Consider the following 22,986-nt stretch of genomic DNA (forward strand, 5'->3'; position numbering starts at 1 on the left):
GTGTTGACACGACACGAACACTACTCATCAACCCGAATTGTCACCCCTAGTACTACCATTATTACTAAATATTTTTTCTATTTAGGAGTTGTAATAAGAGGAGATGGTGAGTTGTCAAATGATTTGTCTTATTGGGTGTCACCTCAGATTCAATGGTAAATCCATTTCTATATGATTGGGTTAAATCGATTATGTCAGTTGGTGACTTTGAGCCTCAAGCTTAAGGGATTATAACCGTAATACCTAATGAGCTCTCTTTTTTACGGTTAAAAAAATATATTAATAAAAATTAAAATTTTATTTATTTAAAATTCAATTTTTTAACAAGCAAATTGATTGATAAAAATTAAAATTCATATATTAAATTTTTATACTCACTATTAATTAATATATTTATATTAAAAAAAAAACCATAGTCTTTGCAATTTCAATTTCGTTAGTTAAATTCGTGTGTATCTTTTTACGATAGATATTATATTTTATAGTTAATTTTTCATCTATAGAAATATTATAAACTTCAATTTTAAAGTAATTATAGTAAATACAACGTGCGTAAAACTTCTTGTTCTTCCCCATCTTTTTGCATTCTCTCTTCTTTCCATATTTTCTTTAGATCTCCTCCTTAAACTGCTACAATAAATTTTTCATCAGCGATTTATTACTAGATATTTTTTTATTATTATATTTTAATAAATTCTGAAATTTATATCTATTTAAAATACATCAGGATTTATCTATTTAAATCTGTTTAAAAATAAATTTAAATTTCTTTTCATTACTAATCCTATTTTCTTCCCTTTTATGGAATTTTAATTGTTTCAATGTGAAACAGTATAGATCATTGACCCTTTTAATTAAAAAATTTAAATTTATAAATATGAATAATAATTTTTTATTATTAAAATAATCTAACCTTTCGTTAATATTTATTAGTTTAACCTTTTTACGAATTATAAAATGACAAGACTTTGATGATTTACTAAATTTTTTATTAAAAACGTGCATGCACTTGTGTATATACAAATGATTTTGTCACATTCGATCCCTCCACCAATGAAAAAATTAACTGTCATGTTGGATATATAATATGACAATAGCATCATCATGCCCATACAGGATATATATATATATATATATATATATATATATATATATATATATATATATATAAATTAAAATTATTAATAGTTATGCAATGTTGCATTTTGGGAAGTTAAGTGTGAACTCATCAACACAGCATGCATCTGACCAAACAGTTGATTTCAGATTAGTCCTTCAAATTAAATAATCAATGGTTGTTGTAACATTTATACTATTCATTTTAAATAATATCCAATTAAAAATCTATTATACAAAATATTACTTCCAGTTTAAATTAATCTCTTACAAATGTTAATTATAATAATTTCATTATTAAAATCCCATTTATTTTTAAGGGGAATCACTATTTTTCTCTTGAAGTTATGTTATAATTATTAATTCATTTGTATTATTTAATAATTAAATTAATGAACTTATGACATTTAATTTTTGTTAATTATTTAATCCATTTGATATTTTTTTCAATTAATCAATCTTTAGTTAAAAGATTAAACGTATGTAAATTTTTAAAATTTATTTTATTAATAAAATATTTTCAAGGAAAAAAATGTTTTTTCTCAATAAATTGTTTAAATAAACATTTTTCCAATGAAATTTCTTTCAAAAGATTTCCCTTAAATTTTTTTTATGAAGCAAAGTAATTATACTTTTTTAAAAATAAAATAATTATAGAAGCTATCTTTCTTTTTTTTTTTTAAGCAGTAAATCTAAATATCAAAAAAGGTTTAAATGTATTTTTTTAATAACAAATAGTGTCATTTTAAATACATGGAAAATCAAATATCAAGAACTAATAATTAATTAGTTATTAAATAAAGCATACTTACTAAATAATTATAATATGAATAAATAATAATTCATAATTTTTATTTAATTCGCTTCTCCGAAAGCTCAATCTAATAATTACATATAAGAAAACAAGGCCACTCTCAAGATTGGATCTACCTAATCGGAAACAATTCTACTTGCAATTTTATTATTAAATATATAATTAAACTAAATTAGAAATTCAAATTTTAATAGTATCAATTTGATTCAATGTACGGCACCTATCGCATCACGCGAATGTGCCCACTAATAATGAGCAAAGGGCCGAAGATCCGACGGTTAACGTTTACTATTCAGGGAAAGCAATGTTCCTACGGTACATGTTATCCTTACCCATACATGCTTATCCAAACTTAGATTACTAATATTACCGTAAAGCAAGGACTTCGGAGATATAACTACTTTTTTGTTGTCTACTTCACACTCCAAAATACCCCTATTGTCCCCATTATTAAAATCAACTGCACCCTAAGGCTCTGTTTGGATAGGTTAAGGGAAGGATAAATAAAGATAAGGAGGGGTAAGTAATTATTATAATCTTATTTAAAAAAAGGTGAGCTAATGTAGGGTAAGGGTAAGGCTTACCATCCCTTATCCCTCAAATCTCAATTTTTTTCACATCATAAATTGTGGTATAAGTAGGGGGAGGTGAAAGATGAAAATTATTTTATTTTTTATTTTTTATTGTATATTTAATTTTTTATTAAAAATTTAATTATACCTATTAAAAATAAACCTAATTTACTAATACAAACAAATATTTTCTCTCTCAAGTGGCCATATCTAATCTCTTCGCTCTCGTGAATTTTGAATTCTTACAGAAAAAATATTAGTTTTATCTTTCTATTTAATTTCAGTTATTAAATCATTTGTTCTTTCAATAATTTACTGCAATTATTATACTCCAATTGTCAATTTTTTTTTGCTAAATAATTCATTCTTTATTCAATCATTTTTTGTATTACTTTATAGATATCTAAGTTGAATGTTGAAATAGTACATGCCATAGTCTGACATAAAAAGACAATAAAAAATGTAAATTATAGGTCACTAAAATAAAAATAAAATGCCTTAATTTTCTAAATAATTTATTCTTTATTCAATCCTTATTTGTATTATTTTATAGATATCTAAGTTGAATGTTGAAATAGTACATGTCATGGTCTGACATAAAAAGATAATAAAAAATATAAATTATAGGTCACTAAATTAAAAATAAAATGCCTTAATTTACATATTAAAAAAATAAATAATAAATTTTATCTAATAGAAAAATATATTTTTATAGTTTTAATAATTATTTACCTCTCTTTCAACTCTTTCCAAACATAAAAAATATACATTACCTCTCATTACCTTTTCATTAATTCATTTTTTTCTAAATATGAATTTTTTTTATTGTAACACTTCTTACTTTTCTCTCTCCTTACCTTCCCTTACGTTCTTATTAATTTCCCTTCCCTCACCCCATCCAAACAGAGCGTAAAAGCAAAGTCAAGGGCATCATCGGTATTTAACAGCCAAGCTTGTGTAAATAATGATACAAATTGTGGGGTCATCCACTTGTGTTATATTATAAAAGAGAGACAGGTGGCAAGGTAATTACACAGCTTGATGACGTCACCGTACTGACATCACTTTCTATTAGTAAGCCTTGGGTTAAAAAAACCCGAAAAACATCACGCGCCATGGACTGAAGTGCTCAACATGAAAGAAGAGACAAATGAATATTCAAAGCAGATCCCTTCCGGTGTACCTGTTTTCTCGCCGAGTGCGAGTGGGATTTGTTTGACCCCCAAAGGGAGAACTTTCCAGGGGAGGTTCGATTAATCTTCCTCCCAGCTACAACGCTACTTTCTACTCTCTCCCTTCTCATTTTAAAAGCCCTTTTCCACGCTTCACTTTTGCTACTAGCTAGAATAGTAGAGATAAAGATCTAATACCGGAGACTAGCCGAGAAATGGAGTCACTCTGGCCGGAAACCTTGCTGTACAATCGGAGAAAGGCGATCGAACAACTGACTAGAGGTCAAGAATATGCTAACCAGCTTAAAGCTATCTTTAGCGAATCCATTGGAGATGATGGATCTGTGGGTGAGGATCTCGTCACGAAGATCTTGAATTCTTTCATGGGTAGTCTTTCTATATTGAATGGAGTTGAGTCTGATGAGGTCTCGCAATTACCGGCGAGTATTCACGTAGGTTCGCCTTGTTGTGATGGCCGGAAGTCTGAAGATTCCGGTGAGAGTATTAGAAGTACTTCCACAATGAAGGATCGGAAAGGATGTTATAAGAGAAGGTAATATATTAATATTATTTATATATCATTCATTGATTATGTATGTAGCTACTAGCATTTCTGATTCATTAAAACTCATGAGCTTTAGAATGAAAATTTGAATAAAACTCATCATTTATTATTCTTTATAGAAATAATATGCTTAAGCAATTCTAATAATAAGAATAAAATAAAATGAATTTATAAAGTAATATAATTAAATAAATAAAAAAGATATTTTTATCTTTATCATCGTATGATACAGTTGATTATTTATTATATATTTTAATTATTCATGCATTATCATCATGTCCTTAATTAAAAATTTTATATATGATATTTATATTAAAATTATTTATAAAATTTTTAAATTTTAAATTTTAATTTTAATTTAAAATTTTTAAATTTATCTTTACCATCCTATGATACAGCTAGCTGTTTATTATATATTTTAATTATTCACGCGTTATAATCATATCCTTAATCAAAAATTTCATATATGATATCTATGAATTTTAACTTAATGATATTAAAATTATTTATAAAATTCTTAAATTTTAAATTTAAATTTCAATCAAAATTAAATAAAAATTTTTAATGATTAATTTCTAAAAATGTCCACAAATTGAATGGAAACCAAATTAGAACCAATTAAAATCATATAACATTATGTTTATATATGTATAAACATTTTCTTGATAATAGAAATGAATGTTTTGTAACTTGCAGAAAGACTTCCCAGTATTCATGGACAAGAGATAGTCCTGATCTAATAGATGACGGCCATGCATGGAGAAAATATGGACAGAAAGTGATCCTGAATGCTAAATATCCAAGGTATTATATACGTGTATATATAAATTTCAATTACTGAGATATTTATATAGGCTATATATTTTCAGTTAATTATTACTAATTTGTTTTTGTTTGGCTTGGCAGGAACTACTTCAGGTGCACCCACAAGTTTGATCAGGGTTGCCAAGCAACGAAGCAAGTTCAAAGAATTGAAGAGGAACCTCCTATGCACCGAACAACCTATTACGGCCACCACACATGCAAGAACTTGCTCAAGGCTTCTCACCTTATCTTGGATGCTCCTGATCATGTTATTGATTCTTCAGTCCTCCTAAGCTTTAGCAATGGCAATGGCCACCACAACAACCACCCCACTAACAGACAAGATGCTCCCTTTTTCTCAACTTTCCAATCAATAAAGCAAGAGTGCAAGGACGGATTCCCACACGATCATAATAATCATCTCACCCACAACCAATCATCTTCTTCCGATTATCTTGTCTCTCCTGATGATCATGCCTCAAAGTTTGATCCTGCGGATGTGATTTCTGGGGTGAACTCGTCTTGTACCGCCACAAGCACTACTACCCATCACAGTTTGGACATGGATATGATTATGACATCAGTTGATAGCCAATTTGATGATGTTTTGGAGTTTGAATACTTCGATGGCTAGCTATATATATGCTGTTGAACCTTTTCTTTTTGGAATAATTTTCCATGTAGAAATAGTTCTAATTATCAAGTTAATCAGCTTCTTAATTAGATATAGGTGTGTGCTTGTAAATTAAAGCTCCTTTTTATTAATTGTACCAAAAAAAAAAAACTCCTTTTCAATTAATGTAACGTAGAGCCTTGTTCCTGTACATATTAATTGAGGTACTTTTGTTGGTGACAAAAGAAGGGGGAGGAAAATAATAATTGGAAAGAAAAAAAAAATAATAAAGTAGGCAATGGCGCAAGTATACATGCACAAAAAATTAATTTAGTGGATATATATAGTAAACACTAAACAGAGTATCAGCCCTTAATATATATTTTTTTTTAATTTATATAAGAGAAATTTAATTTTGGATAGGATCACATTATAATATTACAAATAATTCTTTACATCAGTTTCATGAACGTTAGATATTTCAATCAAATACTGATTATTTTATAGTTCTTAACTCATTTCAAAGCAAAATAATTTTTTTATTAATTTAATTTTCAAATTAAATTTTGATTTGATGGTGAATATATACTGTTATAATTTCAGGATCAAGTTAAGTTGCAATTATTAATGGTATGAGAGAACAATTTTAATTTAATATTTTAGATTTAAGAAAATTTATTATAAATACAAATAATTTCAACATGAATGTAAATTAATTTTAATTCATAAAAAATAATATTTTTTAATAACATATCTTATTGTAAGTAGAGAAATATTCAACCAAAAAGGGGGAGATGTAAGAAAAATTACCAATTTGACCCTTAGTCTAAGTGTTATTTTTTATTTTTTACTAAAATCTCCTTTAAGAGGAGAAGGATGAATTATTAGTGTCAACGATTTGGAAGATATAATTGAAGGACATGTATAGTTAGGTTCCACCTACTGTTTAAGAAGATATTCTTAAAATTGCAATAATGAAATTAATTAAGTACTAAATTATAAAACTATACTCGTATAATTTTAAAATCCACCAATATCAATTTAGTTAAAAAAAATAATAAATTATCACCGATAAATTTTAATTAAATGATATTAATTAATTATTTTAATTATAAAATTTCAAATTCAACTTTCATTATTCAAAACTAAATAAATTTTCAAAAAAAAAATAAAAATTTCATATTATAAAATTTGTTTATCAATTTTATAAAAACATGATGCGGATGTTACGTTAGGCTTCTACAGAATTTCAGAAGATTTCTAGAATTAATCCTAGCTATCTCTTTAATTAAATTTTAAGTTTGGAAACAATTCTCATATATAAATTTCTTAATGATTAATTATCTTTCATCTCTTCGGATATTCTAAGTTAACTTTTGTATACTGACGGTAAATTCTCTCTTCGGATAATTTTAAGGTATATTAGTGAGTTTAAGATAAATAATTTTATATGCTCCTTAACTAGTTTAGCCGACCTTGACTAATAAGAAAGTGAAACTTTCATCTCTTTACCAATTAGAATAATTTTGTTTTATGATTTTTTTTATAAATAAATACCTTGCATTTTACGCGTTTTATTAATAAGAGCTTGAATTTTTTTTTTTTTACATTTAATAATTTATATTATTACGATATTAACAGAGAGAAAAATGATTTAATTTATACATGACTTGAAAGAGAAAAGAGAAATACTGACTAAACTCCATATTGAAACTGTTCAAATCATGGTCTAATTGAAAAACCAATAATTAGATATTAGAGGGATTTTATTGTGTAAAATTTAAAAGTTGATGGGGTTTTATGTTACACTTTTAAGTTGAGGGACTGTAATATTACAACCAGATAAGTTCAGGGACAATTATCAAAATTTATCCTATTAAATTGTATCAATGTATGCTAACTTATACTTGGCGTAGCAAGTAGACCCTGCTTATTTGATTATATATACTAGTTTGCCTGTCGATTTCTTTACAACATGAGGTAAATATTAATATATTCTTGTTTATTTTTCTATATTTCCTAATTTGTACTATATAGATGACATTATTATATAGCCAAACAGGTGAAGTTTATTTACCACATCAGTTTAAGAGTATAGGAAGACTTGCCACGTTAGATATATTGACGCTATTCAAAAATTTTATCCATAAGTGCTAATAATATAATAACATAGATCTTTAAATTAAAAAAAATAAATTATGCTCTTATTAATAAAACGTGTAAACTACTCGATACTAAAGTGTACTATCAATTTTTTAACACTTATATGTTTGCTTGGTTTTAAAATGTAACTAAACCAAAATATTTTACTTAATTTTGACTTTAAAACATTAAAAACAAATTGAATCGACTAAAGAATGTATTAAACTACACCGTTTTAAGTTATGTATAAACATATTTGCTTTGTTCATTTACCATTGTTCTAAATGATGTAAAATTTTCATATTCATACAATAAAATTTCACTTATTTTGATCTTCATATTAATTATTATATTTTAATTTCAATATTTTCAATTTTATTTTAATTTCCCAAATGAATTTTATAAAGTGTAAATGGACAAAACTTGCTATTCAAACATAACATAATTAAACAGTTTGATTTGTACATTCTTTTAGATTTATTTGATATGAACATATATATATATATTAATTATTTACCAACTGACTTTATTTTTAAATTAATGAATGAAATAGAAACATAGACAACACAACAGTATGCAGTAGCAGACAAGGTACAAGTGACATTTAAAAGATAGTTGAAATGGTTGGCGAGAGCCCATTAATTTCCTGGAAAAGTGCTAAAGTTGGCCATGTGACTTCTGTTCTCAGCTAGCTGTTCTCTTTAAAGATATATATCCACCCTATTCTTTCTTATCTTTTACTATTAATATTATTAAAACTTTGATAGTAAAACACAAGTATCTCTTAATTAAATGTGTTAAGTCTAATTCTATTTGTGCTTGGGAGATCTATTATGAGGTGAAGCACTTTTAATATAGAGTTTTATAACACTCGTGCCAATTCCGTTAATAACAATTATAACAAAGTCCTTTACAATTATGGGGCTTTGAGTTCGAATTATTATTTGTATCTAAATATCTCAAATCTAGAAAAAAAAATATAATGCTATCAAATCATCTTTAAAATATAAGTTTTGAATTTAAGTTTTAATTAAAATTAAATAAAAAATAAAACAAATAAAATAATTTGATTTAAAGATGGACATTTCTTTTATTTTTTTTATTAAAATTAAAATTGAATTTTTATAAAATTTTACTTTTAAAATATAGTAGAAAATGAAATACTTATATGGAATAAGTTCCTTCCCACTTAAAAAAAAAAAAATATTAGTAAATCATTATGAGACCATATCCATGAATTCAAAACAAAATTCCTCGTCAAACATTTCATACTTGTATGTTGAACAATGAAAATTCAAGATCAAACCCTCCAATTGGGATGATTTATAAACATGGAGAAAAGGACATGGATCGATTTGCAGAAAGTTTAAGCCAATTGAAACCTTTCCTTTCGCGATCAATGAACTTATATGAAGGTGACGTCCGACAGTATCCCTCGATTTGGCTATTCTTCTCTTTCTCTCACTCTCTCATCATTGACCCTTCTTCTGTACGTTTTCATTTTTATTTAAATTTGAGTTTTTTCTTTATTCATCAAATTACTAAATAATTTAAAGGGATTAAATTATTAAGATTATTATATAATTAGATTTTAATATTTTAAAAAGGATTATAAATTTTTATATTTTATTATTTATTGATAATCTTATATTGAATTAATAATGAATTTTCATTCAATAATATTAAAAGAGTCTATAAAATTATAAGATTTAGCGTTAATAATTTTTTTTAATATAATTAGCTCTGACTATGATTCAAACTCAAGATTTCATAAGTCTCGAGACAATTCTAAATAATTATAAAAATAAATTTAATTATTTATTTATAATATTTTTTAAACTTATAAACTGAAAAAAATAAGTTGAAGGAGATCAACTTTTTTTTTCGTGCTTATAATTCATGTGTTTATAAGTTAGTTTAATTAAATATTTTATTATATTATTCTTATTTAATTTTTAAATTATCACCACAAATCTCATTTAATATACTATAACTAAACATGTAATTGTTTTAAAATTTTAAATATTTATAAGATCAAAGCTAATTTGATTTCACTCTCCTAAATAATTCATTTTTTATGAATTTCATTTTTTTTTATAAATTCTTCTATTTCTTATCATTATCCGCATGGATAAAATCAATATAAATGAATGAATTCATTGCAGTGCCTATAAATAAATTTTCATAAGTTAAGTTAAATATTATTGAGTAATAGCTTATTTAATAAATTTTAATTTAATGATATTAAAATTATTTTTATAATTAAACCCTAACAGAGTCTAATTACAAAAAAAAAAAAAAAATGCATATCCATACTGTTTTAACAACTTAGGATGGTTATTGATTTGGAAGAAGGGTAGTGGATGAGTCCAAAGGGGACAGAGGGCTAATGATGGAAGTGACAGAAAGTAGTTTCATTCAAGCATATGCCCTTCAAAGATAAACGACAGCCAGAAAGTGAACCGTCAAACCTCTCACCGTTGAAACGTCGATCGTAACACTATGTTTGGAAAGGAAGAAAATAAAAGAGGAAGAAAAATAAAAAAAATTTTCCCTTGATTTATTTTTTTCTCTTTACATTTCTTCTTTATTTTCTTTTTCTATAACAACGTATCCAAACATAGAGTAAAAAAGTGCCGTGGAAAATTTTGGTGTGAACGTAAGGAAAGGGAGAGAGAGATTTGACTGAATTCTAAATATGCAAATTTTCTATTTTGATTAAATCATGGTGGGAGATGAGAGATTGAGAGTGAGAGTGAGAATGGGTCTCATGTCTTTCTCCTCCTTCAACCTAAAGACAAAACACAGAGAGAAAGCGCCCCCACCCACCGACGCACTCTTTGTTTATATATATATATATATATATATATAAGAAAATAATCATATATTTACATTTGAATATTTGATCTATCTGGTTTAACTACCACCTTTTGTTTTAGAGATTGGTCTAATAATAATAATAATAATAATAATAATTTATGCATCTAAAAATTTTTATATAGAATAAGCATGTCTGGTGATTGTGCATTACTTTTTATTGATTTGATTAAAGTTTTAATATTAGTTGTTTGAGTCACTATTAGTTGTTTTATTAATTATTATATATTAACCGTTAATTATTAGCTTTTATATAGTTATTAAATTCAAAGTGTTTGATAAAAATAATTATTAGATTAACTGTTAATTATAAAAATAATAATATAATTTTACTGATCTTAATTAATCGCTAAAAACTGAGAAAAGTAGCTTTTTATGAATTATTTCCTCAATTTCTAAATACTAATATAAATATTATACTATCAAAAATTATAAATAAGAGATATAATATTTAGATCTGCTCAAAACGTTAAATATTATCTTAAAAATTATTGACGAACAGGGTTTAGTGTTTCGTCCATGAAGTTGACGGCTTAGAGAGAGAGGATTAATTTTCTATTAACCATAAAATGGGAATGAAAGGATACACTGCTTAATACATTAAAAAATTTAAATAAAAAATTATATATGTTAGTTAGTTTTTAAGAAATGAAAGAAATCTATAAATAAAAAAATATAAAACTATATATAGTGTTTGAATAAGTCAAATATCAAAAAAAAAAAAAGGAAAAAAGTTAGTTTAAGATTTAATTAAGAACCAATAAACAGATCATTATTGTGGAAGCAAGAAGACTATATTGGCCTGATTTGGAAGCTAAGATCTGAAAAGTAAATTGAAATCTTTGAAAAAGGGGGGGAAAATTATAAAGGTTTGGAAAATAAACATGGCAAGACAAAGGAAAAGGAGCAACAAGAATGCAACAAGTGCTTGAATAAGAGAGGTTGGCTCCTTATTTATTTCACATTTTCTATCTATCACCTACATATTGTCTTTTCCCTTTCAGACTGCACATTGTTTCTTTACACATCAGCATAACACAACAAAATGATCAGATGCCTTCATGAGGTATACCTGTCAATAATCATTTGTATTTGTGGAAGTGAAGGGATCCATACAATTTATTATAAATTTCTTATTTTGTAATTTATTTTTTAATTCTAAATTTTATTGAATTTGACAAGTCATTATTATTTGATTTAAGCTTTGGTCCCTCATTGATTTTGAAGGTGATTTTGAACCTTCCAGAGTTTTTGTAATGCTGAAGAAAGTCAAGGCTGAGAAATATACTGAATATGTATATATATAATATATATATATATATATATATATATATATAATAGATCAAGATTCAGAGTACTTTATATTCACATATTAAAATCAGAATCAGTATTAAAATTAAAATCTAATAAAATTAAAAAAATAAATAATAAATTTTTATTTATAGTGATATAAACATATTATATTTATTAATTTAAGTCCAAGTTAGCCATGGCCCATGGGGCTGTCTGAGTTTGGATTAGAACCAAACCAAAATCGATTAAATCAGGATTTGATTAGAATTGGTTTGAATCGGACTAATTTTGATCAGTTAGATATGATTTTGGATAAAAATTGAAAATTTAATTAAAAAAATAAATATTTTAATTGTTGAATTTGATAAATCGAATTAATTTAATTAAATTAATTAAAATCAAAACTAAAATTGAAACGGAAGAGAAGCCTTCAAATTGGTTTGGAACTCCAGCCCTTCAAATTAGAACTACCAGTCCAATTTTGATTCCGATCATGAGATCTGAAACCGCACCACACTCACCTTTAGCCCAAGTTTTAGCCCACAAGCCTCACACTCTGCAGTCAATTTATTGGGCTGGAATATGAAAATAACTTCCATAGAAATCTACTGTCTCATAGTTATTTGATAATCGACCCACGAACAGTTTGATCAAGCCTAAGCCAAGCTTAACTTGCTATACCATGTATACATACCCTAAACTCACATGGATACAGAATAATCACATGGCTAAATCCCACTTGCATAATATCACAAGCTTAAGCCGTACCAAAAATCTACACAATTCAACAAAGGATTCGAAACAAAATTGGAGAAAAATCCAACCACAATAAATAATAACAAATACATAGCCAACATTGTAAAGGTTAATACTAATGGCTTGAGACAATTCCAGTAAACAAAATAAAGCAGAAATTGCAAAAGGCAGTCAACATCAACATTTGGATATGCTGATCGACCAGATCAAAATTCAAAATTCCTACTTCTTTTCTTCTTTCTCAGCCTCTGCAGCCTTCTTCATTCTGGCACCAGCATGGCGCTTGTTCATCCGCTCCACGCGCAGCTTGTCATATGCCTTGAATGATTTCATCTCCTCAGTGACCTTAACAAGCTCCGCAGATGGCTTTTCACGGACAATAGGCATGAATTGTCCTTGGACTTGGGTTGTTGTTGCCAGCTCCTCAGGAGCAGAATCACCAGCCTGCACCAAGAAAAATATTTTTCTGAGTGATCACACTATGCCAGATCTGAGAACTGAACATCAGCCTGATAAATTACCTTGAACTTGCGAGCACATCTTGGGAAGACAACCAATTTGGCCTTGTAGGTCTTCAGCCTCTGAACATTGGCTTGTAACCCCTCCAATGATCGGTTCTTTCTACGATGATCAACAGCTATTCCAATAGTAGGCGCAAGTTTCTTAGGAATACCAGCAGCCTGGCAAGTGAAAAACGCCTTACTACATTACATCATGATAAGAAATAAAAATTAAAAAAAAAAAAAACAGAAAGAACAGATGTAATAGAGCTAGATAAAATATAAAAATTTAGAGTAAAAATCCACTATATTAATTTGTATTAACAGATGACTGACAAAATTAATGGCAGAAATTGTTAAAGACAAAACATAGGTGCCATTTATAAAGTTCTACCAACTGCAAACATCTGTTAAATTTGATATCTTATGCATGCCAGTTGAGTTGTAAAGTCCTTGGACTGTAAAAAAGAATGAAAATTGACAAACACCACAATGCATGGATCAAATATAGTGAACTATCCACCAAACACTAGGTCAATAATAGCTTTCAAAGGCACATATGATAAATCAGAACAAGAATGATGAAACAGCACGTGAGCCATGTAAGAAACAAAGATGAGAGATAAACACATGAGAGCTATATGATTAAGATATTAATGAAGATAACCAATGTACCTTGAGCTCTTCAAGAGAGAACCCTCTACCAGCCCTCAATTTCATATTATACTTCAAAGTCTGTCCATGGACAATTGGGCGAAGAGGTCCAGCTGTGGGCCGAGGAAAGATCTTCACAGCTTTCTTTTGACGAGCTGATGACAGTTACAGAAATCATAGATGACATGAATCAGTCAAGATAATGCCAAATAAGAATTTAGCTTCGCAAATGCAAATGTGAAAAGTAACCCAAATAAAGATCTAACTCCAAAAATCACAAACAAACCCATGTCAAAAATCTACACACCAATTCGTCTCCTTGTCTTTCGAGCAGGTTGATTAAACCATGTCTTGACATAGTTTTGCCAGTGCTTTTTAAAGTGCCCATTAGGCACAACATTGTTATGCTTCATTACTCACCTGAAAACAAAAAAACATGAAATGAGTAAAAAATAGAAGATCTTTTATTTCTCAACATGAACAATATAAAACATAAAAGCAGGCAGATCAGTCACAAACTCATTTTAATCCACAAGAACATTTATCAATGTATCAATCTTCTATTTGGTTCTTAAGCTAGTGATCGCCCGTCAGTAATTATCAATTAATTTACACAAGAAGGATGAAAATGAAACAAATCCAGCTACAAATTCCATTAACGTCACAGTAAATTTAAAAGCATGATACCCAAAAAAAGGTTCAAGCAAACGATTAGCACAGCTCAAACCACTAAAACCCTTTAATCTAAAAAAACCAAATAAATTCACCTACTGCGCAGCTGCTAATAAAACAGATTTTGAGGCTAATTAAGCTTTGTTTCCTTTTCTTTCCTCTTTATTTCTTTCGGATTCGATCATTTTCTCAACAAAGAAATGAAGGGAAATATAAGGGAGTGGCAAGAACTTACAGTGCTAGAAATCACTCTCTCTCGTTCAGCTGCCAGCGGCTTGGAACAGGAAGGTCTCTCGATCGCTTCGAACTGAGATTTAAAAGAATCAGAATACCAAACCCTAGAATAGGTTATTGGGTTCTTTTCGGGTTGGATTGTGTGGGCTTTGTCAAAACCCGAATCTTGTTTGGGTTAGCATTACAACCATTTGGTCCTTCGTATTGGGCCTATACGTGGATACAATGATTTGCTCCCAGAGGATGTAAAACATGAATAACTATTAACCTATTGTAAAGAAAAATAAAATTTTTTAATTTTATTCACAATTTAAATAATTAATAGTATTAATAATTTATTTATTAATATGTTAAATTGAATTATTAAATTATTTATTATTTTATTATTTTTTATACAATATAAAGTATATAAATTTTTTTTCTACTTATTGTGCTATTTAATTTAATATAATATATTAATATATATTTTTCATATGTATGAACAAATTTTTTTTTTTTTAATTTTAATTATTTTCTGTAAAATGTTTACATATTATTATAATAATTATTTGTAAAATATATAAAAGTATTAATTATAATAAAATTTTACATTGGAAGCAAAAAAGAAGGCATCCATGGATGCTTAACGAAGGCTTTTTTTTTTTTTTTAATTGACTTTGCAAAAATGTAGATTCTAGAATGCATACTTCATTATGACATCATAGTTTGATCAAATATGGATGTTGCTTCTGGTGGTGCTGTGTGTCCCATATCCTCATCCAACCCATATCCTATATATGGTTGGGGTAGATGTGTGTCTGCCTGTCAATTCCAATTCTCTTGCTTACCAACCCACAGGAGTCCCTTTGTTTCGTGCCTTTTTCCACTACTAAGTCCCTCTTTTGCATTGGCCCCACCGTATCCAATAGGCCATAATTAGAAAACTTATACAATAAAATTAATATATATATATAATAATTTTTATAATTATTTATTATAATAAATTTTATATAAATTCTATCATAATTAATAATCATAAGAAGATAAATACATTAATTTCACCAATTAAAAATTTCTGAGATTACTGCCTCATTTCTTATATTTCCATCATTTTGTTCTTACTTTTTTGGAAGAAAGAACATTTGTGTCATACATCATTGCACCCAGCTTAATCGATTCTTGTGATTATGTTCAAAGGAAACTATAATTGGTGATGAATTGCACATAATCTGTCATTTCTTTGCTCACAAGCAGAACTGCTAACAGCGACCCAAGACCCAAAGGAAAATGGCAGATAATTAAGGTCAAGGTCATCGCCATCCATTTGAAAGCCACCCCAGTCCCTGGCAGATAAGGCTAATTAATTGTTTGCGTCCACTCATGCCTAGTGGCATTTTTGTCCACAATCATATGTTAATTGAAGACATTATCCTACCGCAAGGGGCCCCATTTATTTAGTTTTATTTAAGTGAATAATATCATGAATTAAATCCTTTTCAACTTAAAAATAAATTAATATTCACATTTGAAATAAACTGTTTTAATCAAATAGAGTAGGCCTTTGAAATTTTACATTGATTATGAAATGTGTGTGAATATGAGTCAAAGACTTTGTTAAAATTAATCATAATTTTAATGGTAATTCATTCTCGTTACTAACTCATATATGTGTATTCTATCTTTGATAAAAAGAGACAAAAGGTCAAGAAAAGAGTCAGTGCATGAATCTATGACCAAAAAATCAAGACAAGCTCATCAATCAATGGGTTAATTATTCGAGATCTCACATCAATTGTAAAGTGAATGTGAGTATGAGTTATAAGAGAACAAATACTATATTAATGACTATGATTTTAATGATAGTCCATTCCCTATAAGTAGATAAATTTTTTTTTCTAAAATTGTTAATAGTAAGTTAATTATTATTTAAATTAGTAAAAAATTTCATATTTATTATTTTTTACAGAATAATTAATGAAACATTTTCTCATATTTAAAATAAATTACTCAATTATTCTTTAATTAATTTTTCTGTATAATTAATAAATTAATTTTCATCCATTTTAATAGAAATTTTCTTAAATAATTTTCTTTTCTTTCCTTTCTTAATTAGAAAACTCCTTAACTATTCTTAACTAATTTTATTTCTTTCCTTAATTAATTAATTTTTCATTAATATAGAAAGTATTTTCTTAAATTATTTTTATTATATAAAAAGAATATTTTATTTAATTATTTTTTTTATTTTTTTTCTCATCTGTATCAGAAAAAAAATAATTTCCTGTGTACATAAACATAAGGATTATTTTATATAACTAACCTGCAATTAATTTAAAAATTAACTATTCCTTCTGAACGAAAATAAAAAGTTAATCATTATTTTGTTATCTTGTCACAATTCACATGATCATTGTGAATATTATTTTGTTTTCTTCTTTAAAAATTTATACTATTTTTAGTTAATATAGTTTTAAAATAGGTCATAAAAACAAGATATGAGTAATTAATTAAAGAAATAAAAAAAATATTTCTTAAATATGTTAATATATATTTAAATAATAGAATAATGAATATTAAATGTATATAAAATAAATTATTAATTACTATACAAAGTATAAAAATTTAAATTTACAAAAAAAATACAATTTGAGAAAATTTTCTTAAATATTATTTAATTTTATAATTTATGGGTGGCATTTATTATTATTACTTTCACTCAATACAAAAATGTAAAGTTTATTTTTTAAAATTATTTGAAAAATAAATTTAATTAATATGTGTAAATTAGCTCCGGTATAAATATTTAAAGATAGATAACATATAATTAAAAAATTAAATATAAAATAAAACATTAATGATAACCATGTGAAAAGCTTTTAAGATTAAAAAAAGCATAAAAAGACTCTAACTTAACACGTTGAAATTTTCATTTTATCTAACAAAAAATATAGTTCATCCTTGTAAACACAACAGTATTAGCATCTTCCTTGACAATTTTATCACTAACGAAGCAAAGAATAGCTCGCTTTTTTTGATGAACAGAATGATAAAGAGTAAGTAACCATATAGTCCACTTGATTTCTGTTCCATTGCCAATGATTTTAGCCCATTTAATTCTATTACCATTCTTCACAGATTAATGAAACAATACTTCATTTATTTTCTCTGATTGCTATATGATGATTTCAGTTGGACAAAAGCAAGAATATACATTCAGCTTCAATAGCACCACTATTAGCAAAAATGTAATTTTTACCCAAATCTCAACTGTGGGAATCAAGAATGCTCTAGGTAACAAATCTTTAAGATAATATATAGAAAATGGTATACAAGTTGAATTAGAGACGGAATACTAACTGACACAGTAAAGTAACAAAACTCACCAGTCCTTTTTCCCTTGCTGCTGCTAATGAACTGGTTGCAACAAAATCATCATAGGACACCATCTCAGCTCGAATTAAACCTGAAGAATTAAATCAACCTCACAAATATGTGATAAAAACTTATTACCAAGCCCCTCCCCCTAACTAGCGCTCTTCAAAAGCCAAGCAATATCCACAAATTCTATGACATTAGGACACTTGCTGAGATAAAAAAGTATGTTGATTCATAGATTTGGAACTGCAACAGCCCTACATTTGGCTCTATTGTACAGAAAGGAAAATTAGCTACTTGAGTTTTTCCATTCTAAACAACGACATTAAAGCCGGTGGATTAGAAAGGTCGACGATGCCCTCTTTTAAGCTCATATACTAATGAATTAGGATGCAATTCAATCTGGTGAGAAGTCTCCAAGAGATGCTTTCGATTTTTATTTACACAAGTAACTTGACCATATCCATGCAAAACAATACATCATCACAATTGATCCTCACCAGCGTCAACGCATATCTTCTCCTGCCTGAACCCCTTGTTCCTTCTACCCTTTCCATCTCTCCCTCTTTCCACAAATTTTCCCTAATTTGCGTTCAAGGTATCTTAATAATGAGAGAGACACCAAACTGTTAACGTCCATTCGTCACGTGATCAATTTTTGAACTTGTTCAATCAGTTTAGTTTAAAAAAAACTTCGAATTTTTTTATGCATTTTTTTATTCTTAAGGGTTTAAATTATAAAAAAAATTGATAAACATAAGTGACTATTAAATTATTCCACAAGGTTTAAAAGGGCCTTTATATATAAAGCCATCATCAAAACTCACAAACTTATCAAGTACTTTGTAACATAATACTGTAAATTCGTGATCCACAACCATCCGTACATCAAGCATGTCACGACTGAATATGTAAGTTTGCATGTATAGCTACTTCCACGCCTTTAGAAAAAAAAAAAAAAAAAAGAGCAAGCCTTCCTCACCAGCATGCACAGTACTTAACAGTTTATATCGTCAAACCTTTATAAGCTGGTAATATTTCACAGCATTTATTCATAAACCAGGGCAGACTCATATATGCTTTATGCAGGTAGTCTCAAGCGTGATTCGGCTTCTCCAAGTCCTCAAGGCTGGTGGGGCGGAACCAGGCCTTTTCCTCTAAAACTGAGCTCGGATCACTGTTAGCAGGTGATGCAGAGACGCCCCGCTCTCCGCCTGCCGCCGAGTGTGGCTCGGTGGCAGGCCCGAACACACCAGTTTGCGGATGGGGTGCCCAATATTTGTCTGACTCTGGCTGAATCACGTCGTCAGGGACCGCGCTTGCGTTAACATTATCATCCAGGTTCTTGTCGTATACAGATGTGTGTGCTGGCCTCCTGCAATCAAATTCATCATGATCATGAGTGCTGTCATCATTTGATGTTCAAATATCCTGAGGTAGGTTGGCCCAACACATCCAAAACGCTGCCAAAAAGAAAGTTGGCATGTTGGGAATTGCAATCACAATGAAAACATTTATTGATATTGACCTAGAACCCCACCAGACACGGTGGCCTTGCGGGTCTTTCTTTTTTTTTTTTTTTTCCTCCAAATTTTTGTAAAGTTCCGATTAATTAAGAACCCTTAAAAATACCTTCTACAATAACAAACCATCTGGAACTGAAACAAATAGGACTTTTCAGTTTTCACCTTCTCTTTTCGCATTTCGTTGGCTCAGGCACCAAGGATTTAACATGTACATGGGAATGCAGGTGAGCACTAAACAAACCCTTTTACCATTCATCTTTATCTACGGAATAATGCAATGAAGGCCCACCATGTTATACTTGTAACCTTCTCTAAAACGTTCATTATGTTTAATAATTATCTTCAAGTACGCCATGTGATTGGAAAAATTTTTAAAATACAATAGATGTATGTGTGCTGCAATACCAAGTGCTGACCAGTAAGATGAAGGTCATGTGACACACATATGACTCAACCGGATAAAGATTAACAACCGACCCATTTCTTTTTTCAGACATCTATAATATAAAGTAATGATAAAAATTTGATGTGAATATCGACAAACCAAGCGTTGAAGTTATTTACGTCAGCCTCTGTCGTCTTGTGCCACAAATTTTATACCAACGAAGGTGGCATCTTTGTGTAGGACAACCTAACATGACATCTCAAATAATGTTATTTTCACTCCAACTCCAACCAAGAAAGGTGGCGCTCTACCGTAGGTGTAGACTCATCCAAAAAAAAAATTTATCATCAAGGACATAAGAAATTTTTGCGTATTTTTCAACTTAATAATGTAAATAAATACTATTTCAATAAACTATATGGACGGTACACAACCAGTGACCCCAAGTACAATATGTACAATCTTTATTATATTCGACAATCAACAGCCCTTCACCTACCACAAAGGAGTCAACTCTTCCCTTGGTATATATTTGAGTCTTACAAGTTTTTAAGTCGGTGTCAAGCAACACCCACTCCCATCTGGTGTTGTATAATTCCAATGCATACTTTACAAGTAAAGACCTAGCGACGTTTCAAATCGAAATATAACTTTTATATATTTCTTTTAGAAAAAAATAGCAGTGGTTAAGACTCCTTAATCAAAAGAAAGAATCAGCAATAAAATATTTATAGGAAATCAACTGCCTTAGATCAATGAAATGTGATTTTTTTTCCCCACTGGATTCCCATGAGTTCAAACTTAAAACTTGATATTTCTAGACACTCCTAATATTTAGAGGACAGAACTCTTTTTTTTTTATTTAATTAACTTTTAACGACAGATAAACAGATGTTAATTTTGTCTTACCAAGGATGAAACATAACTTGACTCTAAGCTAAAAGAAAATATGGTGGCATAGGCCAGCCAGCATCCTTTGTGGAAATTTTTTTAAATAATAATAATAACAAAGAAGGAAGCAAAATTACCAAAAAAGAAACAATATCTCCTAAAAAGAATAGAAAATGAATGCATAGGCATATGATCTACCTTCTGAATTTGCACCCGACAAATATCAGAAAAAGAATTCAAACTGTTTTACCAAGGAAAACTTTTCAAGGTCATCTTTTAAACAAAAAAGTCCAAGCCATTGTCTAGTTTACCAGTGGTATACTATTAGCCTATTATAACCCACAAGTGGAACCATATTCCATAATTAATCAAGGTTTCTGATAAGCAAGAACATTTTGGGCAAAATAAAATCCACACCGTCTCTGGGCCCTTAAATATTTAATGTGAAATTTTGAACCAACTCTGGTTTTTCCTTTTTTTATCCTTATCCGTTTATAGCATAATCATATATAACTTGCTTACATTTCAATCTCGCTATCATCAAGAAGCAATGCTGCCAACAACCACTCACCTAAAGGTCAAAATCAAACCCCAGAAAACAATTTTTGAAAATAATAACAATGATAAAAAATTCTAATTATCTATCAAGAAAGGAAAATCATAATCAAAAGAAGTTAAATTACGAAAGTACCCCTCGGTGGAGAATTGTCCCATACGGAAAATTTTCAGCGTGTTCTTAACTCCTTATCCTTACGCTGCTAAGCACCACCCAGTACGGCAAAAATATCCCTTTGTACGAAAATACTTTCAAAGCAAACGATGTTTACAATGTCGCATTTTTTTAAATAATATTTTGATAAAAAATTAAAATCCAAGTTTAGAATCAATCAAAGACTGATTAAAAAAATGCATAATTTCCTATACCGCTCGTTATAATCAGTTAATCACCAACAAAATTAAGAAAATCCACAAAAATTTTAAAAAATAATCATAGAAATTATAGTGGTTTTTTTTTTCAACAACCAAGGAAAAAGCCTACAATTGTTAACTTCATTTTGCGGATTCCACAAACCAAACACCAACTCAGATCACAATTAAGTAAAAATAACACCAAATTAATAACACAAAAGCAATCAATAACTCAATATCCTAATCAAAACAAGCTTCAAAACTTGCGCAAAATTTCACTTCAAGCCTTGGAAAAAAAAAAAGGCAATAAAGAGGAAAAACAAACAGTAAACCTGGCAGTGAAAGCAGAAGCAGAGCGAGATGATGAAGAGTAGTTAGCGGTCCAGATCTGGGTGACAACTCGCTTTCCCAAGCTGGCAATCCCTTGAGTGCTCTTCGAATTGGCGGCCATACAAATACACCTTTCTTCAGAGAGAAAAAGCAGAAGCGAGAGAGAGAGAGAGAGAGAGACTGAAAAGTTCTCAGAGAGGTTCTAGTAGCAGTAATAGTAGGTAGCGTGCTGCCTTTGAGGAATCGCACCCTCTATATATACTGTGACAGACGTGTAGGTAGAGATAGAGAGATAAGAAATTTTCTTAATGCCATCCCTGTCCTTCACCGGCTCCAAACCGCCGCTCTTTCATTCCTCGGTCCTCACCAAACTATTCCTCTGCTCCTCGTTCACTTACTCCCGTCCTTGTCCTAACGATTGACCGTCCCTTTAACTAACGGAATTTTTTCGATGACGGAATATTCATCGTTCGTTTGATTTAACGGTGTGAGTTCCCGCAAAGGGTCCGTCATAAAATGGGCATGATTCTTGCAAAATGACCATATTGTCCGGTTAGACTTTTTTTTTTTTAATATTTTAAATATTACATTAATTTAGAAATTAGCACAAAATAGGGCAAGAGAGAGAACTTTTCCGGTGAAGAATCAGGCCGGGGAAAATTCTAGTTCCTAAAGTGAAGATTTTTTTTTTTCCCTGATAATAAAAAATTAAATAAAATGTATTAAAATTAATTAACAACTAAGCATGACTAAAGCTTGCTTCACTTTCTTGCTTACTATGCTAATAATCTAATTAAAAAGAATGAA

The 22,986-nt window shown here is 28.8% G+C and overlaps 3 protein-coding genes across 4 annotated transcripts; 1 reads left to right on the forward strand and 2 right to left on the reverse strand.

Annotated features, from left to right (window-relative positions):
* The first annotated feature begins 3,821 nt into the window (after window positions 1-3,821).
* On the forward strand, window positions 3,822-5,869 carry LOC110652994 (probable WRKY transcription factor 70). Of its 2 annotated transcripts, XM_021808618.2 has the most exons (4): window positions 3,822-4,022; window positions 4,131-4,227; window positions 4,936-5,043; window positions 5,146-5,869. In XM_021808618.2, exons 1-4 carry the CDS (start codon window positions 3,890-3,892, stop codon window positions 5,675-5,677), a joined length of 870 nt encoding a protein of 289 aa, XP_021664310.2. In that variant the 5' UTR covers window positions 3,822-3,889; the 3' UTR covers window positions 5,678-5,869. The 2 variants fall into 2 exon arrangements, with proteins under 2 accessions (XP_021664310.2, XP_021664309.2); XM_021808617.2 differs by having other exon boundaries at window positions 3,823-4,227.
* A 6,906-nt stretch (window positions 5,870-12,775) lies between these two features.
* On the reverse strand, window positions 12,776-14,933 carry LOC110652967 (60S ribosomal protein L13-1). Its single transcript, XM_021808588.2, has 5 exons — window positions 14,786-14,933; window positions 14,186-14,298; window positions 13,900-14,033; window positions 13,246-13,404; window positions 12,776-13,168 (listed from the first exon to the last, which is right to left on the reverse strand). The coding sequence occupies exons 2-5, from the start codon at window positions 14,289-14,291 to the stop codon at window positions 12,947-12,949; spliced, it is 621 nt and encodes a 206-aa protein (XP_021664280.2). The 5' UTR covers window positions 14,292-14,298; window positions 14,786-14,933; the 3' UTR covers window positions 12,776-12,946.
* A 4,036-nt stretch (window positions 14,934-18,969) lies between these two features.
* On the reverse strand, window positions 18,970-22,584 carry LOC110653589 (late embryogenesis abundant protein At5g17165). Its single transcript, XM_021809301.2, has 2 exons — window positions 22,182-22,584; window positions 18,970-19,513 (listed from the first exon to the last, which is right to left on the reverse strand). The coding sequence occupies exons 1-2, from the start codon at window positions 22,298-22,300 to the stop codon at window positions 19,234-19,236; spliced, it is 399 nt and encodes a 132-aa protein (XP_021664993.2). The 5' UTR covers window positions 22,301-22,584; the 3' UTR covers window positions 18,970-19,233.
* Window positions 22,585-22,986: the final 402 nt, after the last annotated feature.

This window comes from Hevea brasiliensis, chromosome 3 (genome assembly GCF_030052815.1).
Source record: "Hevea brasiliensis isolate MT/VB/25A 57/8 chromosome 3, ASM3005281v1, whole genome shotgun sequence".
Taxonomy (NCBI): Eukaryota; Viridiplantae; Streptophyta; class Magnoliopsida; order Malpighiales; family Euphorbiaceae; genus Hevea; species Hevea brasiliensis.